The 11589-nt window shown below is 45.8% G+C and overlaps 1 protein-coding gene and 1 pseudogene across 1 annotated transcript; one reads left to right on the top strand and one right to left on the bottom strand.

Moving 5' to 3' along the window:
• Positions 1-258: 258 nt before the first annotated feature.
• LOC133052859 (ubiquitin-conjugating enzyme E2 D3-like) lies at positions 259-728 on the bottom strand (annotated as a pseudogene).
• An 8089-nt stretch (positions 729-8817) lies between these two features.
• On the top strand, positions 8818-10323 carry LOC133051852 (melanoma-associated antigen B2-like). The gene is made up of 2 exons (XM_061136509.1): positions 8818-9061; positions 9353-10323. Exons 1-2 carry the CDS (start codon positions 8818-8820, stop codon positions 10321-10323), a joined length of 1215 nt encoding a protein of 404 aa, XP_060992492.1.
• The last annotated feature ends 1266 nt before the right edge of the window (positions 10324-11589 follow it).

The raw sequence follows: 11589 nt of genomic DNA, 5'->3' as shown, positions 1-11589 counted from the left end.
ATTCATCTCCCTCATCTGTTTTATTTTTTAATTCTCCATATAAATGGTATTCTACAGTGTTTGTCTTCCTCTATCTGGCATATTTCAGTTAGCATAATACCTTCCAATCAATCCAGGTTCTTGAAAATGGCAAAAGTTCATTCTTTTTTATGACTGAGTAATATTCCACTGTGTGTGTCTGTGGATCTTTCTGAATTAGTGGGGTATTGTTTTTCATTTTTAGCAGTAATTTAAAGTTTATTCAAGCTTTAATGCAGGTTATTCTCTTCTGACTTTAAGGTAGCATTGCATGGCATACTTCTGAGTACATTCCTGAAAAATTCTTTCGTACTTATTTCTGTTTTATAGATCTCTGCGACCTCTGGCACTGGGGAGGCTGTCATCTAGGTTCGGATCACATAGCAGGGAACAAATGGATACCAGAACTTTAGAAATCATGAAAGCAAGAGACCACCGTGATCTTAGAATATTGAACCAAGTGCTGCCATTAGTGTTCATGTCTGGATGATAAATTCTGTTGCAAATGCAACCTTAGGTAGTGTGAACGGGTAGTCTTTAGGGAAATGAATTGTCACGCAGAATACACTGCCTTGATGTGGGCTGCCGTCCTTTTTCATAATTGTGGTCTGCCAATGAAATGTATCCTCCCCAACTGGACCTGCAGAATATTGGGCTGGAGGGCCACTGGCCACATCGCTAAGTTCCTTACTAATCCATTTCAGCGCCATAGTCTGTGCTTTTTGTCTGACTCCTCACGGTCTCAGTGTGTGCTCAAAGGTCCAGCCAAAACTCCTGATTATCTGGTGGCTGGCAAGGGCTCTCTCTTCATCTCACACTGGCTCTGCAGACACAGGTGCCTCTTAGTGAACAGGGAGGTTGGACTGGGGCGGGGTCGCCTATGGAGAGTAGATGGGGAGAGGGGAGATGAGCAGTGGAGACCCTCAGACTCGGACAAGCGTCGAGTACCATCCAAATGGATGAAGCAGACCATCCAAATGAGTGGGCCATTTTTCTTTAAATATACATGCAGGAGTGGGATGGCTGGGTCATTTGCTAGTTCTCTTTTTAGATTTGGAGGAACCTCCTTACTGTTATCTATGGTGGCTGCACCAGTTGACGTTCCCACCAACAGTGTACAGATCTTCTCCACATGCTCACCAATATTTGTTACTTCTGTTCCTTTTGGATCAGAGCCCTTCTGATAGGTATAAGGTAAATACCTCATTGTGGTTTTAATTTGCATTCGTATGATGATAATGATGGTGAATATCTTTTCATGTGCCTCTCGGCCATTTGTATGTCTTCTTTGGAAAAATGTCTATTTAAGTCTTCTGCCCATCTTTTGCTTGATTTTTTTTAAACTGTTGTATAAACTGTTTATATATTTTGGATATTAACCCCTTATTGGTTATATCATTGGCAAATATTTTCTCCCATATAGTAGGTTGGCTTTTCATTTTGTCAATGGTTTCCTTTGCTGTGCAAACATTTTAACTTTAATTACAACCAATTTATTTCTTTTTGCTTTTATTTCCCTAGCTTACGAGACAGATCCAAAAAAATATTGTTATGAGCAGAACACTGTTTGACATAAATAATGTTATCTTCTAGGAGTCTTATGGTTTCCACTCTTATATCTAGGTCTTTAATCCCTTTTCCGTTTACCTTCGTATGTAGTGTTAGAGAATGTACTGATCTCATTCTTTGACAGCTACATATCAAAGAATGAGATGAGAGCATAAATACAATTTGGTAATGTCAGAAAATTAAATATGCTTTTACATTTGAGCCAGTAATTCAGTGTTTTCAGAAATTTACCTGAAGAGACATCCACAACCATATGAAAAGACATAAATGCCCATGCACATGTTAATTGAGGGAACATGATATATCCACTGAGTGGAGTACTACACAGCTATAAAAAGGAATGAGTACAATTTTGTAAAGTAATAAGGGATGCTTCCATGATAGATATAGATATACAAAAGAATGTGGGAGTTTGGGGCTAATGTCAGTGATACTAAGTCCAGTGCCTCTGCATCCTGGTACGAGGAGGCTTTGAGAGCTGAAGAAGAGAGAGCCAGAGCCAGAGCTGCAGCCAGGGTTCCTATGGTGCCAGGGCCAGTGCACTTTCCCGAGCATGACCAAAGCTGCTCCCACCCCTAGTGACGTCTGAGCAGATACTTCACATTGCATTTCAAGAAAGCAGGCAGTCTTCCAACTAGCGGAGGGCCAAGGTGGGGCTCATGGAAATTCAGCATATAACGTACTTGTGTTCCTATACAATATGCACAAATTGGAGATTTTTCTTTTTGTCTGTTTTTAAATATTGTTCCTTTTAATCAAAGATGTGTTTAGCTTCAGAGTCTAAGCATACTAATGGCACAGCTCCCACATGTACTGCATATTATCAAGTTGAAAAGTAAGAATTTTCGTATTACATAGCACAGACTGAAATCCTTGGATCATTTCTTGTCATTCAGAACAAGACAACATGATATTGGAATATGGATTTTTTTGTCAAAATGGAAATATTTCCACAGTGAAGTCTGTGTGATTATAAGATACAGAAAAAAAAAATCTTGAGAGGTATTCACTTTTTGGTTTGTTTTATTTGATTTAGTCTTTCTTTGTAAAATTGAAGTGTATTTACCTGGATTGCCTTCGCTTATTTAAGAATGTAGGAGAAGTGAAATCCCAGTAAAATTGACTTCTTGCACACTTACACTATAATTGTTCAAATATCAATTTAGCATCTGCTCTTTGGAAGGCTTCTGAGTGGTTTTGGGGATGCTAAGAGAAAGAAACTCAACCCCTTCTTATAGAATTTTAGAGTCTAAGAGCAGTATTCATATAAAGTAGCTGGTGAACTAAGATCTAGGGGCCCAATAAAAATGAGGTGTATGGAGGTGAGGGGACTGAGGGCTTCCTCATGAGGAGTCTAGTGTAAATACACTGAAGCAAGGCACTTGGAGACTTTAGGATAATAAAAGTCTGGCAGTGGAAGGTAGTTTTAAGTTAGGCTACATGTTGAGCCCACCTGGGACGCTGTAGAAACACTAAATAGAAGCCAGACCCTCAGATGGTGGGTCTCAAAGTTGAGAGACTTAAGCCTGGAATGGAAAACTACCCTGAAAAATTACTTTTCAATTATCAGGCTTCCCACACAGCTCAGTGGTCAAGAATCCACCTCCCAATGCAGGACATGTGGGTTCATCCCCTGGATCAGGAAGATCCGTTGGAGGAGGAAATGGCTACCCAATCCAGTAGTTTTGTCTAGAGAATCCCGTGGACAGAGCAATCTGTTCAGTCCATGGAGTAGAAAAGGGTCAGACACGACTGAGGGACTAAACAGCAACATGAGTAAACCAGAGAGAAATCCCCCGTGGGGTAGGGGCTGGAATGTGCCGTGTGCTCCTGTCCCAGTGCACGTGAACACAGTGCTCAACCCAGACGTTTCATGCTCATCAACTGCAAGGAGATTCTGTGAAATAAAAGCAATAGTCAAATGAAACTGGAAACTCAGAAGCCAGTCGGCTGACACTCTTTGCTGTGAGTCATGGAGACAGAGCTCATGTTATTGAAAGGGCCTTCCATTCAGCGGTTTTGGCTGTGTTGATAATTCCACAAAGTGTATGAGATGAGTATATTTTAGGTGATGGTGAAATTGATGAAGATAGAGGCTTATTTTATTTGGTTACTTATTTATTTGGCTGTGTTTGGTCTTATCTTTGCCATCCAGGATCCTCGAACTTCCTTGCAGCTTGAGAGTACTTTAGTTCCAGCATGAAGAATGTTTTAGTTGTGGCTTATAGGATATTTTTCTTGTGGTGTGTGGGATGGGGTCTAGTTCCCAGATCAGGGATGGAACCCAGTCCCACTGCATTTGGAGCACAGATTCTTAGCCACTTAGCTACTGGGCCACCTAGGCAAGTCTCTAGGAGTTGTTTAAATGAAAGAGCAGCTTGGAAGGAAGGAAGAGTTAGTCTAAGAACCAAATTCTAGATTATTTTAATTTCATTCAGTGAAAAAAACTACCCCCACACTCAGAATATGATTTAGTAGTGGAAATGAAAGATTCTTTCTAAACAGCATTTTGGACTGGTTTGGTGTTCTATGTCCAAGAATGCCAGAGATTCTCTGACATCTCCTAGTTTTAAAAAATGCATCAGGGTACGTGGTATCCTCTGGGAACAAAATAATCATAATCATAGTAAAAACAGATATTGTGTAAAGTCTCAGTGTGGTCCAGGCACTGTGCCAGGTGCTTTAGCTACATGCCACTAGCCCTACAAAAGCCACTTCACCTGAGGCTCCCAGAGTTTGGGGATGGACCCAAGTCCACACAACTGATAAGAGACAGAGCTGGGACTAGAGCGCTGGTCTGAACTTGTCCAGAGCACATACCCTTCCATTTGTTCCGGCCTGAGGTGCTCAGCAGGCAGTTAATTCACTGTCTTCTAGCACTCCAAAACATATCTTGAGTGATAGAAAGAAGGACTCTGTGAGCAAAACACTGGGTTGGGATACATAGCCAAGGCAATACAAACACCAAAATAATAAAGAGGTATGAATAAGGGAGAGAAGGAGATAATGCTCAGCAACCACATGATTATCTGCATGTTCAAATTCAGACACCCTCAAGTGATGGAGGGCTTACAAGATTACGTGGCACTATCCTTCTATGTAGAAAGTAAACATTTTATTTTTTATTTAAAAATAGTTATTTTTTGGCTGGGCTGCATTTAGTTGTGACACTCGGAATCTTTGATGCCACATGCAGGCTCTTTAGCTGCAGCATGTGATGCTTTTTGGTGTGGCACATGAACTTTTAGTTCTGGCATGTGTAATCCAGTTACCTGACCAGGGATCGAACCCAGGCTCTGTGCCTTGGGAGTGTGGAGTCTTAACCACTGGACCAACAGGGAGGTGCCGAGACTAAATACTTCAGAACTACCCTAAATCTCGTGGCTCAGAAAGTAAAGAATCCATCTGCAATATGGGAATCCTGGGTTCAATTCCTGAATTTGGTAAATCCCCTGGAGGAGGGTATGGCCACATACTTTAGTATTCTTGCCTGGAGAATTCTCATGGACAGAAGAGCCTGGCAGGCTACAGTCCATGGGGTCACAAAGAGTCAGACACAACTGGGAGACTAAGCAGACCCCCTAAATCTGGCTGAAGAGGAGGAATATATCAGCTCTTTTTCTCTGACAGCATAATATCTGTCCTGAGTTCCTTGATTTCTGCTCCGTTTTCCTAATCTAACATCACTTTTGGGACCTACTCCCCTTTTCTCCAAGATTTTCTAGAGGGTATCTGCTCAATGTGTGTAGGAATATGCATTTCCCAGGAAGCCTTTAATCAAAGGAGAGAAGCTGATATGGGAACCTCCATGAAGGAGGGCTGAGGAGACAATCACCCCTGAATACAGGAGTCACCCAAAGACTAAGAACAGGAAACTTGGATCAGTAGAGGGAGCAGTCCCTGGCTGTGGTAGATGTAGTGAGGATGCTGAGCAGGAGGAATCCAGAAGGACTCAAGTTGCATCCGCACTGTCTGTTCTCAGAGGCCCTGATGGACTAGGATCACAAGAGGATCACCCTGACTTCCAACGTGGAATTCTCAGGAGACTAGGACCTTGATGTAAGACAAGAAGCTTCATAAAGTAGAGAGTGGAGTTACAGGATTTATCATGTGTCAGTATGAGTTCCTAAAAGTGGACTCATGGTAGCACACACCATGAAAGGAGGCCCTGGAAAATATCTGATGCTGGGCTCCCTGGGAAGCTCTGGAAACAGATGTCAGGTTGATTTCAGTCTGGCAAGTCTCAGTGAGGTGAAATCTCTAATAGGATCAGCCTCCATTTCACAGAAGAATGGACCTGAGACCAAGCAGGACCTCAGAAGACAATGCTGACTGTTAGAGGGGACCCCTGGAGAGGGAGCCAAACAGAATTCTGTAAATTCTTAGCCCTGAGAGACGAGAAGAGCTACTTCTAAGTGGTCCCCTCATTCCACCTGTGTGATCTCGGGGAGGGCAGGGCCTCCTCTAGCAGGATTAGGCCCCAGATCTGCAGAGGGGGACATCTTCACCATAACCGGACTTAAAGTGAGGACCATCAGTGCTAGTGAGAGGGTCTCCCCCAACGAGGGAGGCTCACAGAGTGGCGCCCCTCCTGACAAGCAGAGATGCTCAGAGCAGCGCCCTGACTCCTCCCACTAGGGACTCAGGGAAGCTAGGGCTTTGTTTGGGGGCTGGAGGACTTGGATTCATAGCTGGAGATGTCCCGGGCTCTAACACACTGCGCAAGGAGGACCCAGGGACGGATGAATATTGAGCTACCGGGGTTCCCGTAGCACCAGGCCCCTGCCGTCATCCCCGGGAGACCCCACGTAGGACCGTACGCAGCTCCCGTCCACTTCCGCTTGAAAGGCGAGGAGCTTGACTGGGAGTCGTGGCGTCTCTTCGGTGGCGTTTCAGTGTCTCGGAATTGTCCGGAACCAAGGTGAGGACCGGAATGTAATTGAAGGGACTTTGCGAACCCACTATTAAGAAAAGTGACCCAGCCGCATCCCACCCCTGTTATCTGGCTCTTTCGAGTCCCTCGGAGCTATCGGCTGAATGCAGTCTAGCATGTCTCAGGTGAAGGCGTTGGTCTGTGGGGGTAGGCCCAGATTCTACCCGCGAAGGAGCTCACGGTCCTAGATAATGGCCCTGAGGGCCAATTATCAGACTTTGAAACCGCATGGAGGCCACACTGAGCGGCCCCCCTGCACTCAGCTCTAGGAGGCCCCACGTGGAGCTGGCTGACAGTGGTGCCCCCTATCGTTTGCTGGAGGTGGGATCAGGGAGGTGAGAAGCTTGCTCTAAAGGAATAAACCTAGTGCAACAAAGGGACCTAGTCCCCAACATGATTCATGGTTGTGACGCTGAGTGAGGATGGGGTATCCTCCCATAAGAAACGGAGTCGCAGTCAGGCATTTTGACATGACACTTCCCAGATCATCTCAGGGAAGTGAGAGAGCTGGTGAAAGTGGGGAGTGTCAGGCTGGGAAGGGAGAGTTTCGGGTTCCCTGGCGGGATGGTGAGAACCTCAGGGGCTGTGGGGATGTTCCACACCACATCATTCAGACCACATCCTCCCTGTCATCATCCCTTTGAGACCTCAAGAATACATGGCGGTTCCCACTGCGGGCTAAAGGGGATGCAGCTCCCCTCAGACCACTCCACCCTGGCCTGTGGGGCGTGGTCAGCAGACTGAGAAATCTTAGACCCTGTCATAAATCAAATGTAGGCCTTCGTAGCTTCTATGCCCTGGCTATTTCAAAGATGCTGCAACGAACTTTGGAGTACAAGTGTTTTTTAAGTTACTGTTTCCTCAGGGATGTGCAAAGTAGTGGGATTGTTGGCTCATGTGGTAATTTTAGTCCTAATTTTTTATGCAGTGTGAAATAAGTCAGAAATAGGAAAGCCAATATTGTATATTAACACATATACATGGCTTTCAGAAGGATGGTACTGATGAACCTATTTGCAGGGTAGCAGTGGAGTTGCAGACATAGAGAACAGACTCGTGGACACTGGGAGAAAGAGACGGAGGGACAGACTGAAAGAGTAACATTGAAAACACACACATTACAATATGTAAAATAGATAACCAGTGAGAATTAGTGGTATGACACAGAGAGCTCAAACCCGGTGCTCTGTGATAGCTTAGAGGAGTGGGATGGGCTGGGAGCTGGGAGGGAGTGTCAAGAGGGAGGGGACATAAGGTATACCTGTGGTTGATTCATATTGATGTGTGGCTGAAACAAAAACAATACTGTAAAGCGATTATCCTCCAATTAATAGTAAATAAATTTAATTATGAAAAGAGATAGAGAAGAAAAGAGAAGCAAAAAGATATTATAGACCTTGAATTGGGATCCTGTGTGGGAGCACAGGGACATTAACCTGCCTGTAATAGCACCTGTTCTTAGAAGACTGTGTTTGGTAAGATAAGGTCATCTTACTTCCTCCTGTTGGGACACAGGCTGATTGGCTTTTACTATCTCACAGGCATCAATTCAGGAGAAAGAGGAGCTTCTCTGCCAGGAGCCCAATTGAGGAACCTGAGTGAGTACTCGGTGCACTTATCCCATCCCTTGGATTTGAGCCCAGGAAATCTCAGGGAAGGGCTGTGAGGTTGAGCATCTACTTCACCGCTTTATACCAAGTCTAGGGGAGGGGAAATGTCTAGTCTGAAGGTACAGCCACCAGTCAGCAAATGGAGAATGGTGCCCAATGTTTTAAGGAGCCAAGGTAAGGACCATGAATGGTGATTCCAGTGAACTCAGGATGGAAAAACCCCTACTGAGCCCTCAGCACTGGGTATCCCCTGGGAGGGAGGTGGCCTGAGATATCCCTTCACTTGGCTTCTGGATAATGTGGAGGTCTAAAGTTGTCTGCATCAGAGTAGCAGAGAGAAGGGTGCCCAGGCTCCGCCAAGGCTTGACATGGTAATACTAAAGATGAGCTGAGAGGACCGCAATGCCGGTAAATCCAAAGCAGGGCTGAGAGGATGCAGAGGGAAAATCGAAGGCCTCTGTTCCTCTTCTGTGGGATTCTGTGGGGACAGCTGAGCACGAAACAGGAGCCTTGTGGGTTCCTCGGGCAGTGTCCTCAAGGACACCTGCAGAGGCGGCCTTTGATAAAGGCAAGGTGGAATCTCCCCATTTTAAGTTGCTCACATCGCCTCATTCTCCATCCTCTAGGTGCACCAATCTCCTGTCCTTTGACCCAGACTCCTGCCTGTAGTTCCTGTCCACGGCCATCATGCCCCGTAGGCAGAAGAGTAAGGTCCGTGGTCATGAGAAACATCACCAGGCCCGGTCTGAGACCCAGGGTCTTCATGATCAAGCCACCACATCTAGGGGAGAAGAGACCACCTCCTCCTCCCCTGCTGATGTAGAGAGTGCTCCCTCAAACTCCTCAGCTACTGGCACCCCGAAGGAGCCTCAGGGAGCCCAAGGCACCATCAGTGCTGCCGCAGGTGCTATACCCAAAAGATTTGGTGTTGGTTCCGCAGCACGCTCAAGAGCTGATGTCTGTGGTGCAGCACGCTCAAAAGCTGATGTCTGTGGTGCAGCACGCTCAAGAGCTGATGTCTGTGGTGCAGCACGCTCAAGAGCTGATGACTGTGGTGCAGCACGCTCAACAGCTGATGTCTGTGGTGCAGCACGCTCAACAGATGATGTCTGTGGTGCAGCACGCTCAAGAGCTGATGTCTGTGGTGCAGCACGCTCAAGAGCTGATGTCTGTGGTGCAGCACGCTCAAGAGCTGATGTGTGTGGTGCAGCACCCTCAAGAGCTGGTGTCATTGCCACAGCACGCTCAAGAGCTGGTGTAGGTGCCGAGGGCCAAGGTCAGGGAGGTGGAAATTCCTCCCAGGCCTCAGCTGCTGCTGAGAGCTCTCACACAGATCCTCTGACCATGAAGGTGCAGGTGTTGGTGCAGAAGATGCTGTATAAGTATAAGGAGAGGGAGCTCATTAAGAGGTCAGAAATGCTGAAGGCAATCAATAAAAGGTACAGGGGGCAATTCCCTGAGATCCTCAGGAGAGCCTCGAAGCACATAGAGATGGTGTTTGGCCTGGTCCTGAAGGAAGTCAGGCCCGACGGTCACTCCTATATCCTGGTGAGCAACCTAGATCTCAGCGACAGTGAGTCTATGAGAGGTGACCAGGGGCTGCCGAAGAATGGTCTTTTGATGCCTCTTCTGGGTGTCATCTACATGAATGGCCACCGCCTCTCTGAGGAGAAGATCTGGAAGGTCCTGAATTTTCTGGGCATCTATGATGGAAGAAGGCACTTCATCTTTGGAGATACCAGGAAGTTCCTCACAGAAGATCTGGTGCGGGAAGAGTACGTGGAGTACCACCAGGTGCCAGGCAGCGATCCCCCTCACTATGAGTTCCTGTGGGGTCCAAGAGCACTCATGGAATCCAACAAGATGAAAGTCCTGGAGTTTTTGGCCAAGGTCAATGATATGGTCCCTGCTACCTTCCTGGAGCATTTTGAGGAGTCTTCCGGAGAGGTAGTAGAGAGCACCAGCCCCAGAGCTGTAGCCAGCGTTGGCACTTCTGCCTCGGGCAGGGCTGGCACGTCTGTCTGGGATACTGCAGGCATTTCTTTCTCGGTCTGGGATGGCCCTTCTGCTGTAGCCCAGGCTGAGCATCCTGCCTCAGCCATGCCTGGCATTTCTGCTGCAGCCAGTGCTGGCCCTTCTGTCTCGGCCAGTGCCCACGCTAGGGCCGCATCCAGCTGGTCATCTCGCCCCTAGTGTGGGCTGAAGGCCATTCTTCACTTTGTGGTCAGAAAAGCCTGTCATCAGCCTGTGTTCCTGTTGACTTGCCCCCCCCCCCCCCCAGTTTTCAGTTCTTTCTTTTTTCAACAGAAAGTGTATTTAGGTTGATGATACAAGTATTTGAATAACATGGGTCACACACACTTTGCTGTTTGTCAAATTTATGAGTAGGAATTTTGGTTTTGGAAATGCATATTGCAAATCCTCAAATGACTTTTGTGATCCCGGATGAGAATAACATCACTTTAGGATAAGAATAGCCTTAGAAATGTGAAAGACACCACACTAATAGAAGCTCAGAACATAGATACATAGGAGAGAGCTGAAAGTTCTTCAATTTTTGCTTTGCTTTACTCTCTGTTATAGTCTCCTTTTTTGTAAATGTATAAGATATATCCTTGGATCTGCTTATGGTTTTCAAGAATGTTTGAGAATATAAATTATAGCAAATGATTTATTTGTGGCTCTTCTTTTACACAAACATTAATTGACCATCTGCTTCAAAGAAGTCTTTTAGGCCTGTACTGGCGCTGTTTGGTCAAAGAAACTCCCAGTCTGCCCATTCAATTATAGTTTCCAGGGAAGCTGTTATTCTACAGAAGAGGCTGAGATACTCTCTATTTCAAGAAGAACAAGAACAAAGCAGGGTAAAGAGGGAGTGAAGAGAATATATTACTTTGGTTTCATTGCTAAGCAGAATTTTGGCTGATTGGGGAGGTGGGGTCATTTTTATTTTTCTTTCAGTTAGAATGCTGCATAGTTTCTGACATCTGATAGATGCAAAAAGAGAAACCCAGCTGATGTAATATCTGAGGTCAAGGTAATCATAATAACTGAATTGCCTCTAATTTCACAACAGAGGCAGGTGCTGTGTTAGATGCTTTCCATAAATACATATATTCCACCAGCCTGACATGGCAGGGTTTATAAAACTCACTTCACAGTGGAGAGCCCGAGGCTCATAGAGTCAGAGTTGCGTTTTGTGCCAAAATACTTAAGGCTGGTCACTCACAGAGCTGGGACTAGACTCCTGCTCTAAACTACTGTAGCATACATACTGTTCTTCTTCCTCGACCCTGAGACATACTCGTCTTTTCTTTTAAACAAGTACATTTAACATTTGATATTTCATTTCCTTTTTCTTATTTATTTATTTCGCTGTGCTGACTCTTAGGTGCAGCACATGGGGTCTACTTCCCTGACCAGGGATGGAACCTGGGACCCCTGCAGTGGGAGCCTGGG

This window comes from Dama dama, chromosome X (genome assembly GCF_033118175.1).
Source record: "Dama dama isolate Ldn47 chromosome X, ASM3311817v1, whole genome shotgun sequence".
NCBI lineage: Eukaryota > Metazoa > Chordata > Mammalia > Artiodactyla > Cervidae > Dama > Dama dama.
This window is presented reverse-complemented; position numbering and strand designations above follow the sequence as displayed.

Excerpts from the sequence above, each read along its gene's own strand:
- LOC133051852 (XM_061136509.1), top strand. The coding sequence starts at position 8,818 with ATGCCCCGTAGGCAGAAGAGTAAGGTCCGTGGTCATGAGAAACATCAC. Across the intron at positions 9,062-9,352 it reads ACCCAAAAGATTTGGTGTTG|CTGGTGTCATTGCCACAGCA; the intron begins GTTCCGCAGCAC and ends CACCCTCAAGAG.